Source organism: Wolffia australiana, chromosome 7 (assembly GCF_029677425.1).
Source record: "Wolffia australiana isolate 7733 chromosome 7, ASM2967742v1".
Classification (NCBI taxonomy): domain Eukaryota; kingdom Viridiplantae; phylum Streptophyta; class Magnoliopsida; order Alismatales; family Araceae; genus Wolffia; species Wolffia australiana.
In genome coordinates, this window is record NC_135841.1 from 18262521 (window position 1) to 18279188 (window position 16668).

General features: G+C 49.8%; 1 protein-coding gene across 2 annotated transcripts in view; it reads left to right on the plus strand.

Annotated features, from left to right (window-relative positions):
- Positions 1 to 16668, plus strand: part of LOC144706158 (RNA helicase family protein) — a 90805-nt gene that overhangs the window by 46287 nt on the left and 27850 nt on the right. For both annotated transcript variants that reach the window (XM_078579066.1, XM_078579065.1), the window contains exon 14: positions 6524 to 6589. In XM_078579066.1, coding sequence (XP_078435192.1) covers positions 6524 to 6589 — 66 coding nt within the window. The remainder of the gene's footprint in view (positions 1 to 6523; positions 6590 to 16668) is intronic.

Here is a 16668-nt window from a genome sequence, read left to right on the forward strand (position 1 = left end):
AACCTGTAGGAAGCTCATCAGGATGAACATTTCGTCTATCCTCACCAGGAGTTTCATCAGTTGCTTTTGGGGATTCTGGCATTAGATGTTTCTCAAAAGGAAAATGTAATGGTGGTATTTCATAGTCCTTTGCTATGTGTCTTGACATAATAATTTCAGGTTGAATAATAAGTTAACTCACCATTTGCTTGCAACTCTCCTGGGAAAAATAATACGTAGCTTGCTCATTAAAGGTTACATCAGTGGAGATAAATAATTTTCCCAATCGAGGGTGATAACATTTGGACCTTTTTTGGGTAGGAGAATAACCTAGGAAAACACACCTAAGAGACCTGGGCGCCAGCATGCTGGGTGGTCGACTCAGGGGCAACAGACCATATGACCCCAAATCAACCTATCTTCACCACATATTCTCTATGCTGCACTCCAAGGAAGGTGATCACTGCTGGTGGAGAGATACTTCCCGTGACTGGAATTGGAACTGTCTTCATTAATCACCTGGGTCTTCTTAAAGAAGTACTGCATTTACTGGGCCTGAGAGCACAACTTATTTCTCGACAACGACTAGTGAGAGACATTTAGTGTGTTCTGGTCTTAAACTCTGATGAGTGTTTTTTATTTGACAAGGTACTCAACCGAAGAATTGGATCTATTAAAATAAAGAACGGCCTTATTCAAGTGGATGAGAAACCTGGAGATGCTTTGATGGTGGGGAGCCCCAAGCCTACACGAAGAGGGGACGAGGGTGCAGAACTAGAGAAGCTGAAAGAGCTAAAGATTTTGCATTCCAGAACTAGACACCCATCTTTTGATGTTTTGGGAAAAATATTACCTGTTTATGATAAAAACAGTGGTCTATCAAACTTATTTTGTGATGCATGTCAATTTGGAAAACAGAAGCAAGCCTCATTCTCAGGCAATAATGAAAGTAGATATCGTCCATTTGATATGATTCACAGTGATATTTGGGGACCATGCGAAACCCCATCTATTACTAGGAAAACTGGTTCCTTGTGCTTGTTGGTAATTGCACTAGAGTGACATGGGTACATTTGTTCAAATATAAATCTGAAATATCAAAGATCATTAGAGATTTCTGTACAATGATTGAAAATTAGTTCTTTGTCACCATCAAAAAGTTTCGGTCTGACAATGCAAAAGATTACTACAACAACTCCTTGACAACTTTCTTTGGTGATCATGGTATTATCCATGAGTCCTCTCGTGTTAATATGATTGGATCCTTGATAGGATCCTCAACCTTTCTCGGGGTAGTTTCGTCATGTTAGCCCACAGGGGCATTTCAATCATTTGGCTATTACGTATTTCCTTTAAATAGGGATGCACTCCCTTTAGGAGCGCAGCCAAGAAGAAGAAGAAAGAAGTGTTCTTGTCTCCCCTCTCCACATCTAGGTCTGGGCTCCCTCTCTCCCTCTAGGATCCTCGTCCCTCGTGATCGCCTCTTCCTCACCGTGTCTTCAAGCGGCTCGTCCCCAGTCAATCCCTGCCCCATCTGTTCGACCCCTCCGCAGATCATTCCCGTTTGACCTCTTTACCTTGGGAACTTCTACCTCGCCTCGTCCTGTACCCTCCTTCGGATACGAGCCGAGATCCAGGTTCGTATCATAATACTCCCCAGCAAAATGGAGTTGCAGAAAGAAAATTGGACATCTGATTGCTACCACCAGGACATTACTCTTCCAAGGCCAAGTTCCCAACCAATTATGGGGAGATGCAATTTAACTGCTGTATATTTGATTAACATGCTTCCATTCAAGTCACTACATTATCATAGTCTGTTGGAGTTGATGTCGAGGCACTTTCCAGAGGCAACAATACACTCTCCTATTCCCCTAAGAGTATTTGGGTGTACAGTTTTTGCTCATGCTCACAATCCTGGTAGCAAGCTCATGCCAAGATCAATCAAGTGTGTATTTGTGGGATACTCTTCTACTCAGAAGGGTTACAATGTTCCAGCCCGACCTTGAGGAAGTTTTTTATCTCAGCAGATGTGACGTTTAATGAGGACGAAATGTATTACAGCTCATCAAGCAACACTAATGCAGAGAGACTTATCCTAGATTCCATTGAGACAGGAGGCGGGGAAGAACAAGATAATGTTACTACACCTATATTAATCAAGGAGAGTCACCATCCGTCTAGAGAAGGATCTAGTCCTATTATTCTTGAAGACAATAATGCACGGCATCCGTCCAAAGATGTTACAGAACTAGAAGCAGAAAACTCTACCATCGATGAATAGAGACCAATCGAGGAAGATCTTAGTGACGAAGACCTGCAATGGCCGATTGCCCTTAGAAGAGGGAAGCAGACATGCACTCAACCTGGAAGGTATCCACTATCACATGTGGTTAATTATGCAAAAATATCTCACGAACATTGATAATGAAGATAATGAAAATATCTCACGAGAAGTGTAGAAGAAGCTATGAAGATATTGAAATGGAAAGAGGCAATGACATCATAAATGGAAGCATTACTTAAGAGCAACACATGGGAGGTGGTACCAGTCCCAGGAGACCGGAAAGTAGTCAGCTGCAGGTAGGTATATACAATCAAGCATAAGTCAGACGGTTCAATAGAACGTTATAAGGCCAGACTCATGGCCAAAGGATATACCCAATCCTATGTAATAGACTATAAAGAGACACTTGCTCTGGTGGCAAAGCTGAACACTCTGAGAATCCTGATAGCAGTAGCTGCGAAGTTGAGATGGCAGATGTGTCAATACGACTTCAAAAATGCCTTTCTTCACGATGACTTGGACAAAGAGGTATATATGGACTTACCCCCAGGGTATAATGCTGAACACGTGGGGAAAAAGGTGTGTTGATTGAAGAAAGTCCTGTGTTGGTTGAAATAGTCACCCAAGGCATGGTTTGGAAGATTTTTCTCTATCGATGAAAGAAATGGGATATAGTCAAAGTAACTAGGATTATACTTTGTTCATCAAACATTCCCCTTCTAGAGGCATTATAGTTCTCTTGGTAGATGTTGATGATATTATAATCTCATGAGACAACTATGAAGAAATTCAACATCTAAGCAATCAGTTGGGCAAGCTGTTTGATATTAAGTTCACGGGTCTTCTACTGTATTTCCTGGAATTGAAATTGCTTTGTCTGATGAAGGGCTCCTCATTTCTCAAAGTATATAATTGATCTTCTTAATGAGGTTAAGATGACTGATTGTAAACTAGTGTCCATCCCAATTGATGTAGCCTAGAAGCCCAATTTTCTGAGGCCCATTAGCAACTTGTGGCCCAAAAAGGAGATTCTTCTAGAACTGACAGGATTTGCAGAAATTTACCTAGAGCCCTTCAAAATCCTCTGACAAGATTTTCTCTGACTGAATTCTCTGGTAGGATTTTCTCTGACAGGATCTTCTGACAGGATTTTCTCTGACAGGATCCTCTGACAGGATTTTTTCTGATAGGATTATCTCTGACAAGATCTACTGACAGATTCATATCTGACAAAATCCTTTGACAGATTCTTCTTTTGCCAGGATCTCTGCTCTAACTTGTCAGAGGTGCCTGTCTTCTGTTTTGTCTCATCAGGATCTTCTTGAGCCACACAAATATCTACTCACAGCTTCTACATGCCCTCGAATCTGCATGATATATCTGCTTAGGCATATCAGGCTGCTTATTCTCTGTTTTAGGTTGACAGAGTTGTTTTTCTCAATGTTTTGACTTGTCATTTCATGGGTACAGTCATTATGGACGAACCTGCACTTGTTTTAGCCTATATAAAGCCCCCCTGTACCCCTGAATGAGCATAATGGAAATCTGTTATTTTGTGGAAACTGTTATTTCTCCCTCTAGTTGTTCTCTTTGGTAGAGAGTGCTTAGCTGCTTGTTGATTCAAGCAAACCCCTTGTGGACTCAAGGGTTGGAGAAGCTAGTTCTATGGATTCAGGTCTCAACTCCTTCAAGTAGAGCACGGCTTGTGGATTCAAGTGATGTTCCTACACTGTTCGTGTACTAAGGCTGCGTCACCAATTGACCCCAACAGCAAGCGTGGTGTATGTGAAGATAATGCACCTGTCAACAAAGATCAGTGCCAACAATTGGTTGGTACGTTGATATACTTGAGCCATACAGGACCAGATATAGCATTTGCAGTTGGATTATTAAGTCAATTTATGCACAATCCAAAAGAACCTCATTTGCATGCAGCACACATCGTTGTCATATTTGAAAGGTACAACTGGACGAGAGATGTACACAGATGCAGATTATGGAGGATCAATTCTCGATAGAAAGTCGACATCAGGTTATTGTTCACTCATTGGAGGAAGCTTGACTACATGGCAAAGTAAGAAGCAAGATGTAGTTTCAAGATTGAGCTCTGAAGCTGAACTCAGAGCATTAGCTCAAGGAATCTGTGAAGCACTGTGGATGAGAGGAATTCTGGAAGACTTGGGAGTTTGGACTATGTGAAATAGGAGAGCGTTCTGGAGATCTGGCTGGTTGGTTGGAGACATCTTACTGACTGGATATAGTGGGTGAGCATATCTCCCAGTAGTGCTCTGATACCCTATTGCTCCTCAGATGCTTCCTTCCTCCACCTGTCTAAACCCTAGCTTCCAAAAGGAGAAACACAAAAGAAATCTTCTTGTTCCATTCACATTCGACTCCGGTATTTACGTATTGGGCTCCAAAAATATTTGGTCTAAGAAACACAATACTATGGATCCAATAAGAATCAAATCTAGTAGGTATATTTACAATAAGAAAACATCCAGGGTTTTAAGAAATAAGTAAACTAAAAATAAATAGAAAGGGAATGTCTCCATTTTTACGACACACTTTATTTCTCTCTTTCTTGAATTGGACACCTGGCTAAGTGTACCTTTCAATAATGCCACTATGTAAAGAGGAGGCTATAGGTGTAATTCACGAGGTTACAATATGATCTGATTAAGTAGGCTCCCGACAAGTGCAATATTACGCCGAGTATGATTCAGGTAAATTAATCTCCGAATCAGATACTGATATGACTGTTGGTTCACTGGTGAACTTTCCTCTCTGATCCCTAACTGTGTTTGGATCTACTAGAGTGGTCGCAGGTTTACATGCCAGTTGGCTTACTTCTCTTAGAAGATCTAAGATGTCCTTGAGTTGGGACATAAATATGCCATCTTTGGAATAAGCCACCTCCATACCCAAGAAATATCTTAGTCTCCCAAATGACTTAGTATAAAACTCTGTTGCAAGTGATTGCTCGTGATACTTTTCTTGAACTGGATCATTCCTAGTAATAGAAATATTGTCCACATATAGAATCAGGGCTATGTTGCTGATACGTTCTACTCAAGAAAATACCAAAGGAGGCGCAAGTACAAGCAAGGTCGGAGCAACACCTACTCCGGGCTTTGACACCAAGTCAAGATCCAGAGTTGGTTGGACACTATAAATAAAGTGGCCGTGAACCACCTTAACCACTTCTGGCATTTTCTTTCTTTTGGAGGGAAGAAGCGACCGTTCATTCCGTCGGGGTCGACAGCGGGAGAGCGTCGCTGACGGCAAACGCTGCAACAATTCAAGAAGGGAAGGAGGGAACCAGATTGTGGAAGGAGCTACCTCCTCCAGAGAAGCTGTCTCGATCTGAGTTGCGGAAGGAGCTCGTCTTCGAGGAGGAGGGCCGTCCGTTCTGTCTATCTTCTTGATCTCAAATCTTCTTAACGTACATTTTGAGATTGAGGTTTCATTCTGGATTTCTTACCGATTACTACTATCGATACCAGAGTGTATCAGTTACTCAGGACACTTACTTTTGACGAACAAGGTGTGGCCTTTTTGCTTAGGCAATACCCCAATTTCTTCGTAGTCTTAGCAAGTCTTTCAAACCATGTCTGTGGCAACTACTTTAGACCATAAAAAGTCCTCTTCAATTAACAAACATTCCCGTCATATGGGTATGTCTAAATCCTAGAGGTATGGTCACATAAACCATTGTGGTTCATCATGGATAAAATCATTCTTCATGCCATACAGTTGGATATTCCTGGCTACCCAGGCAAACATTTCAAAATAATCAATTTCATAGTATTGTGTGAAACCCTTGGCTACAAGCTGAGCCTCATAGCATTCCAATCCTCCATCTACTCTGTACTTAGAATTTCACTTTTTCCTTCTTTGTGTTGTAAATGTTCCTGTGTGAAAGATCCTGTTGAAAGGGATAAAAGTGGATGTTGGGTGCTGTCTTCTAAGATATATACTTCTAATTAACAAGATTGAAACTTTTTCTTAATTAAATGAGTATTTCTTTTTTATCAAGTAAGCTATGTGAAGCATTACAGCATTATGTAGAAATGAGATTTTTTATTTATATTTGTCATCGGATCGTATTTATCTTTTATTAAATAGCTTTGTCATTAAAATTGAAATCCATAGAATTTGTTTCTAATAATTTCTAGTAAACTAATTTTGGAAAAAACTTGAAATATACTTTTGATTAGACAGTGACACCATATTCATGCTTTATGATATCTCTAGGATGACAAAGATTTGGTCGGTGTCACCCACGTGATTGTCGATGAAGTTCATGAGCGTTCTCTTTTAGTAAGTTCTTTCTTTGGAGCCATAAAATTTATTTTTCTTCTCATTCAATTGTCAAGAACTCTATTGAATATATACGTTTTTGGGCAAAAAAATTCTGATTGAATTGAAGCAAAATATTTTTCTGAAGAAAAATAGGGGAGATCACACAAAATCCATTACCATCACTGCCAAGACCATTATCTGATCATACTCCCATCGTGTGGGCATCAAATGAGACTTTTAAGCGATCCACATATTTTAAGATGGATAAATCATGGTTCCATGAAGTCAATTTCAGGGATGAGATAGAGCAAGCATGGACTGCACAACACAAAGCCGGGTCGGTTACAGAGACAATGGCTGAGAGACAGAAAGGGCTATGACAACATTTGATTGGGTATCAAAAATGGGTTTGGGAAATCAGGAGGAAGGAAGAATGAAGCTCTAACCAGAGTAAAGCAACTGGATAAGTTGGAAGACATTAGAGTAAAAGATGAAGAAGAGGCTCAAGAACATTGAGGATGGCAGGGGGTGGTGGTAGAGGAAGACAAGAAATTAGAGATAGATTGGAGACAACGCCCAAGACAATTATGGTTATGAGCAGGTGACGCAAATACGAGATTCTTCCACCTGGCGGCAAATGCCAGAAAACGTACAAATCGATTATTGAGAATAAAGGTGGAACATCGAGAACACATTGGATCACCGGCAGTGGGACAGGCCATTGCAGACCACTTCCAATCCTTCTCCAAAAAAGGGGAACAAAGCCGGTGGAAGTTGTGTGGGAGGGGGGCAAAGATGGTGAGCCCTGAACATCAAGCGGAATTAATTCATTCGTTTTCAGAAGATGAGGTTAAGGTGGCAATCAAGGAGTTGAATGGGGAGGGAGCTCCAGACGGCATCCCAGTATTCTTTTACAGTGAGTGCTGGAATTTGGGTTGACCGTATGTGATGGCCACGCTTGAAGAATTTAGACCAGGACGAGGGAATATAGAAAATATCAATAGATCGTATTTGTTCCTCTTGCCGAAATGTCAAGCGGCGAATAGAATTGAAGATTTTAGACCCATATCATTGTCAAACTCTATCTATCTCATTATTGCAAAGGTGCTGGCAAATAGGTTGAGGGCCAGGATAGGAGAGCTTGTTGGACCCGCTCAGTCAGCTTTCTTAGACTCTTGGGTGACAGCGCAGTAATTGTGGGAGAAATACTAACAACATGTAATTTTTTGACATGTTGACTGGTTTGGCTCCCTGGATCAGATGTATCTTATGGTCAATGGGCGGAAGATATTGGTGATTTTCGGCCCATCTCCCTCTCTAACTCCATCTATCTCATCATGGCCAAAGTGTTGGCTAATCGCTTGCAGGAAGTGATTGATGGACTCATCAGCCCCTGTCAGTCCGCCTTCATTCCTGGCAGGATGATGACGGACAGCACCGTCCTGGCGGGGGAAATGGTGGCGGCATGGAAGCGCCGAGGAACCACTGCATTCCTATGGAAGGTGGATTTCGCTAAGGCGTATGATTCCTTGGACTGGGGTTTTTTGTGGACGGTGCTGCGTTGGCGAAACTTTCCCGAGATGTGGATCCGGTGGGTGAAACTATGTGTGACAACCCACTCCTTCTCCATTCTGCTTGATGGGCGACCCGAAGGGGGATGGATCCAGCCACAACGTGGGGTTCGACGGGGATGCCCGTTGGCGCCACTGCTATTCGTCCTCGCTGTGGACGCCTTAGCCATATGCACTCAGCAGCTCTGTGGGAGGGAACTGCTCCGGGGATTCCAATCTCCTAGCCAGGCCCAGGGAATCCCGCTATTGCAGTACGCCGACGACACGATATTCTTCATCGAGGGATCGGCTGCGGCGGCGGAGACCGTCTCCACTTTACTTGACTTGTTTGCTGATTTTGCAGGTCTTCGTCTCAATCTGCATAAATCGTCGGTTGTGGGATTTGGCATGACATCAGAGATGGAGCAAAGGTGTGCCGCCATCCTCGATACCCCTCCCCATCCGTTACCTGGGGCTCCCGCTCTCTGGGGGGCAGATCCGGGCCCGATACTGGCAACCAGTTATTGATAACATGGAGAGGCGCCTGGAAGGAATGAAGTCAAGGCTGTTGTCCAAGGGGGGGCAGCTGGTTCTCATCAAGGCGGTGCTCTCGGCCATCTTAACCTTCTATTTGTGAGTATTCCGAGTCCCGGGGACTGTTCAGACCTGCATGGAGTCCCTTATGCGGCGATTCTTCTGGAAAGGCAGCCAACCAGGGGATTGCCGGGGAGCGGCGCGGGTGGCTTGGAAGGACGTATGCCGACCTACCAGAGCCGGAGGCCTCGGCATTCGAGACCTGCAGCTCTCCAATCAGGCACTCCTATCTAAATGGGTATGCCGGTTGTTCCACCCATCGGAAAGTCTAGTGCCTCAGATCCTTCGAGATGCCTACGGCACCAGCCTGGATTGGCACAACCTGGGTGGCCGACAACGCAGGCCGTCTGCGTTCTGGCGAGGTGTTGCACAGGTCGCCCAACTGACTCGTCAGTACTACGGCCCCCAGATTGGCGATGGGAGGACATTTCGATTCTGGCTCGATGATTGGTCGGGGCAAGGGAGGCTAAAGGAGGCATACCCCCGTCTGTTCGCATTAGCGCAGGATCCGGGTGCTACGGTCCGGGAGTGCTGGCGCGGGGGATGGTCGCCAACCTTTTGAGGGCTGCTGTCAGATCAACGACAGCGGGACCTCCTAGAGCTGCGACTTTATATTGGGGCAGCTTACGCCCAATGAGGACGAGGCCGACCGAGTCGTATGGCTAGGAGCCGCTTTCTCCGCAAAAACGGCATACACACGACTATGTCAATCCCAGTCCCCGGCTGCCCCAGATCTACCAGGGGGGTGCCGTCTAGTCTGGAAGCGGAAGATCCCCCTGACAGGGAAGGTATTTGGCTGGCTGCTGCAGAGATGTCGCCTCACTACGCGCTCTGTACGGCAGTGCTGGCTCCCGGGGGAATCAGCCAAGTGTGGCCTGTGCATGGGTGAAATTGAGTACTGTGACCATCTCTTTTTCCGTTGCCCCCTGGCACGGGAGGTGTGGACTACGGAAGACGTCCCTGGTGTGGTCACCCGAGCAGTTGAGTCCTTCTGGACATCGCTCCGGGGAGGACCATACAGGTCACTCCAGAAGCTGTTCTAACCTCCAAGATTACACCGGCAGGATTATCTGTCTTAATCAAATGGCAGGGTCTTCCAGCTTATGATGCGACTTGGGAAGACGCCACCAACATCGCCCGAAGTTTCCCACACTTCAAGCTTGAGGACAAGCTTCAACTCGACGGGGGGAGTATTGATAAGAGATTCCAAAAGGCATATCAAAGGCGTCAGTTTCGCAGGGGGAGAAACGACGCAACAGATGTCGTTTAGCATTCTCACACGCATTGGAAAATAAGGATGCGAAGGAGAAAACCGCACGGAATTTCTTTGAAGAGATCTCAAGCAGCTAAGGGCGGGCGCTGGAGCAGTCAGGAGTTTCCCGACGGCCAGAAGGAGGCTCTACCTCCCCCGCATTACCTCCCTACTCTATCCCCATTCTCCTTCTCTCTGTCAAGTGTATTTCTGTTTTGAATCGCACAACGTTTGCTGAATTACTTTGTGATCATTTGGAGTTATACCAGTGATGTTTAGGTTTTACCTTTGGGAGGTCAGTTAAATATTCTTCCTCGTAAGTGGAGTCGATAGCAAGCAGAAAAGGTTGGACAAAAATATTATGCTCATGTTATTATTATTTTTTTTTGAAACGAAAAAGGGAGTCACCAGAAAGAAGGTGCCCCCATTGCTATAACTATGTAAATCATTACAAGGTATGAACGCCTAGAGGCGAAACACGGCTACATGCCGCGGCACCACACCGAAGCGAGAGCCCTGGCGTCTTGTATGACCACCAGAGCTACTGGTGGGCGACTCTGGAAGATGACCTCATTTTGGTGAAGCCACAAGGACCAAAGGATGGCAAAAAGTCTTTGCCACTCGGCTTCACACCGGTATGGTCCCCCCCGGAGCGATGTCCAGAAGGACTCAACCGATCAGGTGACCACACCAGGGATCTCTTCCGTAGTCCACACCTCCCGCGCCAGGGGGCAGCGGAAGAAAAGATGTTCGCAGTCCTCAAGTTCCCCTCTGCACAGGGCACACTCGGCTGATTCCCCCGGTCGCCAGTTTCGCCGTACACTGCGCGTAGTGAGTCGACGCCTCTGCAGCAACCAGCCAAATATCTTCACGGTCAAGGGGATCTTCCGCTTCCAGATGAGACGACACCCACCGGGGAGGTCTGGGGCAGTCGGGGAGTGAGACTGACAGAGCCGTGAGTATACCGTTCTCGCAGAGAAAGCTGCTCCCCGCCATACGACTCGGTCGGCCCCGTCCTCAGTGGGCGTAAGCTGCACCAGTGAAAGCTTCAACTCCAGGAGGTCCCTTTGTCGTTGATCTGACAGGTGCCCTCGAAATGTCGGCAACCATCCCTCGTGCCAGCACACTCGGACCGCGGCGCGCGGGTCCTGTGCTAGCGCGAACAGGCGGGGGTATTTCTCCTTTAGCCTCCCTTGACCCGACCAATCATTGAGCCAGAAGCGAAAAGTCCCCCCGTCGCCGAGTTGGGGGGCGTAATGCTGCCGAGTCAACTGGGAGACTTGTGATATTCCTCGCCAGAACGCCGACGGCCGCCGTTGGAGTCCGCCCAGGCTGTGCCAATCCAGGCTGGCTCCGTAGGAATCTCGACTGACCTGAGTCGTCAAGCTGTCCAGTGGCTGGAGCATACGGTAGACCCATTTGGACAGGAGTGCCTGGTTGGAAAGCTGAATGTCTCGAATGCCTAGGCCTCCGGATCTGGTTGGTCGGCTTATGTCCTTCCAAGCCACCCGCGCTGCTCCCCGGCAATCCCCTGGTTGACTGCCTTTCCAGAAGAAGCACCTCATAATGGATTCCATGTGGGTCTGGACAGCCCCCGGGACTCGGAATACTGACAAGTAGAGGGTTGGGATGGACGAGAGCACCGCCTTGGTGAGAACCAGCCGCCCCCCCTTGGACAACAGTCTTGACTTCCATCCTTCTAAACGCCGCTCCATGTTCTCAAGAACTGGTTGCCAGTCTCGGGCCCGGATCCGCCCCCCGGAAAGAGGGAGCCCCAGGTAACGGATTGGGAGGGTCTCGACGGGGGTATCGAGGGTGGCTGCACACCGTCGCTCCGTCTCCGGTGTCATACCAAATCCCACAAATGACGATTTCTGCCGATTGAGACGAAGACCTGCAAAATCAGCAAACAAGTCAAGTAAAATGGAGACGGTCTCCGCCGCCTCAGCCGATCCCTCGATGAAGAACATTGTGTCGTCGGCGTACTGCAATAGTGGGATTCCCAGGGGCTGGCTAGGAGATTGGAATCCCCGGAGCAATCCCCTCCCACAAAGCTGCTGAGTGCATACGGCTAAGGCGTCCATGGCAAGGACGAATAACAGTGGCGCCAGTGGGCACCCCTGTCGAACCCCACGGTGCGGATGAATCCAGCCCCCTTGGGGACGTCCGTCAAGCAGGATAGAGAACGCGTGGGTTGTCACGCATTGCTTCATCCACTGGATCCACAACTCGGGGAAGCTTCGCCGGCGCAGCATTGCCCACAAAAAGCCCCAATCCAAGGAATCATATGCCTTAGCAAAATCCACCTTCCATATGAATGCAGTGGTTCCTCGTCGCTTCCATTCCGCCACAATTTCCCCCGCCAAGACGGTGCTGTCTGTCATCATCCTGGCCGGGATGAAGGCTGACTGATAGGGGCTGACGAGTCCGTCAATCACTTCCCGCATGCGATTAGCCAGCACCTTGGCCATGATGAGATAGATGGTATTCCAGAGGGAGATGGGTCGAAAATCACCGATGTCTTCCGCTCCTTGCTTTTTAGGCAACAACACTAGGTGTGATCGGTTAAACCGGGCCATGTTGAGCTCCCCCCTCCATAGTTGTGCCATGGCCTGCAGCAGGTCCGGGCCGATTGCGGGCCAAAATTCTTTGTAGAAGAAGACTGGAATGCCGTCGGGTCCCGGGGCCCCCTCGGCGTTGAGGCCTCGTATAGCCGCCTTAACCTCCTCCTCCGTGAATGGAGTGGTCAGTCCCTGCTTTTGGGTCTCCGTCAGCGTGGCTACGCCGCGGCCCGACCATTGCCAGACATGTCTAGGTCCCTTCCGAGAGACGGCGAAAAAATGTCTTGCAAGAGCCTGGCCAATCTCTGCCGCCTCCATGTGCACCGTGCCCCCCACACGCACTCTGGCTATCCGGTTCCTCCTTCGCCGCCCGTTGGCGCACATGTGGAAAAATCGGGTGTTCGCGTCCCCCTCTTTGAGCCAGAGTTGTCTCGAGCGCTGCCGCCAATCCATTTCTCGTTTGTAATCGTCTTCCGTCATCGTGGATTTGTGCCGACGCTGTTCTTGTATCTCCTCCCCCGTAAGGGGTCTGGTATCTTCGACATCATGCCACTGTTTTATCTGTTCCAAGGCTGCATCTCTACAGTGGCTCCGGTCCGCTCTCCTTTGCTTTTGGGTAGACTTTAGGAACGAGCGGAGGCCACTCAGCTTGGAAGGGAGATCCCGGGCTCCAACTGAGGAGTGCTTCCATGTCTCCCACCACCGCTGGACTTCGTTCCGGAACCCGTCTTCCAGTAGCATTGATCTGTCCAGCTTGAAATAAGTGGACTGTCGACCATCCGGGCTTGGCCGCCACTCTATAGGTGAATGGTCAGACATCGGTCTTGGCAGCGCGACAACTTCAGCCGAAGGGTATGTCTCCATGAGTTCCGCCGAAGAGAGGAATCTGTCCAGCCTCGATAGGGATTGCGGATGGGCGGAGCTGCGCCACGTATACGTGCAATTCGACGGGCCCATTTCCTGAAGACCTTCGGTGGAGATAAAGTCCCAGAGCTGTTGTGACCCACAGTCACGCCCCCCCCCCCCAGCCATTCGGTCGATCTCCCGCTTCTAAGGTGACATTGAAGTCCCCCCCACCAGTAGGGGGAGCCCCCGGAATCGCCCCGCCACCGATTCCAGGTCCTCCCATAATTCTGCGCGGTTGGATGGGGACGCCGGGCCGTACACCGAGATGACCACCCATTGCCAACTGTTCGTGCGGCGTGTCAATTTAACCGCCACTAAATGACGTCCAATCCACCTATCAGCTTCTTCGAAGTGATCCTCAGACCATGCCACTATCACCCCTCCGGCTCGGCCCGTGGCCGGACGTGCCGCGAAGCCCTGGAGATGTCCCGCCCCAAGACATTCCAAATGCGTGCATCGCACGTTTCCAGCATGGTTTCCTGGAGGCAAATGACTGCAGCTTCCCATTCCCGGAGATATTGGCCGATTATCCGTCGCCTACGGGCATCTCGGAGCCCACGAACATTCCATGAGATGCACTTCATGGGGAAGCCGGTTGTACCTCTTCGAGCTGCAGCAGCAATTGCACCCCTGCCGCCTTAGCGATCTTTTCCGCGTCTGGGGATATAACGGGCCAGACTGTGGTCCCATTGAGCTCTTCCAGGTAGGTGTCAACTTCCTGCCGGGACATGATCGTGCTTGGCTTCCGATTGCTACCCTTGCGCTTGTAGTAGAGATGTTGCGCCACTAGCATTCGCTTTGCACGCCCCATATTTACCGCTCGGATGACCCTATTACCGTGGTCCCGATCCTCCCGATTGGGGCGGTGGCTTGTAGCGGTCGAGCCCGCTTACTGAAGCGTCGTAGGGCTCTGGATGTTGTCCGCCACCGGGGGTTGAGGCTGGTCTGAGTCCCCGGGAGCACGGGCGGATATTGGGCTCGGCGAAGGAGGCGTAGGCGCCGTTTGTGGGAGAGCCGGCGTCGTGTCCCCCTCCAAGGTCACTGTCCCCCGGGTGGCAATGGGGGGCTCGTGTTCCGTGGTGAGGGTGGGTGAGTCGTCGGAAGGAGTCGCCGGACCCGTGGTAGAGGACGGGAAGTGCATCGACTGTGCCGCCTCAGTGTTGGACTGCTGCTTCCTCCGGGTTGACGGCGACTGCTCCGTCGCTAGTGGTGACGGCTCCGTACGGGGCGTTAGGGACCCAGTTGTTGGATGTGCGGTCTCTGTTGGCGGGAGGTTATGGGACGACCCCGTCTTGCTTTGGGGTGTTGCTTTGGGGGGGGACTTGTCCACCTCCGGCGACCAGTCCGCGGGTCCGTCGTCTTGGCCTGCTTGACCACTGAACCTTGGTTGCGTCGGCGGAGGGGGGGGCATCGCTACCTGGATCATGTAGGTGACCCCATCTCCTTCGCTAACGACTACCGGCGGGATGGTCGTCCCGGCGGGGACTGCAATCTCTACAGCCACACTCTTCGGGTCACCTGATCTGAGGCCGGTGGAGATGATCCGACGTAGGGCTGAAATAGGCCGTGTAATCTTGGCTACCGGCGCCCATATCCGGCGCCCGAAAGGGATCCCCCGGAGTATAAGCGGCACAATATGTTGGGTGGACTTGTTCGCCCCATCCGCAGGATTTGGCCTGCGCCATATAATTCGGCCGCCTCCGTTGACTTCCTCTTCCTGTCCCCGTGATGCCTGGAAGTTGGCCCTCGTCAGGTTGCGCAGGAAGAAATCACCCGAGGAAAGTCGATGAACATCTGCGCTCCCCGTGTCTGGCCATTTGGACTGAAGGTGTCGCAACTCTTGTTCCACTTTTGGCCGACCACTAGTCACCACCCCAACTAGGCAGAGAGCAGGCAAGCCTGGTGGGGGCCACGTCCAGGCGGGCTCACGATGGTATGTCTGCGCCTGCGGACAGGCGGCCTGTCGGTGCCTCGGGTGGAAGCACAGACGACAGACGACGGGTTCCCGGCACTCCCGAATAAAATGACCTCGTGAGAAGCACCGGAAACACTGCCGTTCGCCCTCCCTGGTGGCTGCCCGGAGGGCGACTGACAGGCGGCGCCTTCGGCGGCGTTGTACTCTAGTCCATCCCGCTTCCTCTTCCTCATCGCTCGGGTCATCTGCTATTTCCCTGACTGCTTCTGCATAGGACCGACGCTGTTTTGGAACTGTCGCCTGGGTCGGTCCAGTAGGGGAATCCGAACCTACCCTGTTGCGAGCGGCCAGAGCAGATGGAGGTGGTGGTCGACGGTGCGGACGCATACGAGAAGGGCTGTGTAGGAGCCGGAGATCTGTACCGACTTGGCCATGTCGGTAGGGGCCTCCTTGGCGGTCGATGGGTCTGTCGCCACCCCGGACCTGCCCGATCAGCAGTAGCAGCCGTCGGGTGGGATGGCCGCTGCCGCGACTGGTGCCGCCGCGGCAACCTCGGTTGTTGAGACTGTTGAGCCTGCGGCCTGTTCCACCCATGCCACGGGTGGGCGCTACTCCTGCGGTCGCCGGTGGAAGAGGTCGGCGTCGGCGGAGAAACGCCGCCGCGGCCTCTCCCACGGCCGGAGCCCGACATCCAGCAAAACCGTTGGGCTCGCTGGCAGCGGGACCGTCGGGGGGGTTGGGGGTGCGGGCATGGGACCGCCGGCGGAGGACCCGTCGGCGGGGAGGGGGACCGCCGGCGGAGGACCCGTCGCCCGGGGGGGGGACCCCCGGCGGAGGACCCGTTGGCGGGGGGGGGGTGGGGTTGGCACGGGACCGCCGGCGGAGGACCCGTCCTTCTGCTCATGTTATTTTGATTGCACCTCTGGATCATGTCCTTCTTAAGAAGGGTAATTAAGAGGAAATCAATAAGAGCGAATGACATAATACTTTGATAGCAGATAGCCAGTGTTTAACCCAGAAACACCTTTCATTGGCCCTCGTTTAAGTCTTCTCCCATACAGTTTGGAATCATCTTCCGGGCCTCTTATGAAATCCATTACCTCTTATTGTAGTCCATTGCGCACTATAACTCCATTCTCATGAAATCGTCTGATCAAACGACAAACCTTTGTTTAGCTTAGTGATGATTCTTACATTTGCCGCGTCTTCCCTGGATTTTTGGTGTAGTCATGAGTTATGGGAAGCATGAATGCCTTTTTATCTTGTTTTGGCCGTTAATCTTCTTATCATTTCTTGAATGCTCAACTTTTATCTCCTCC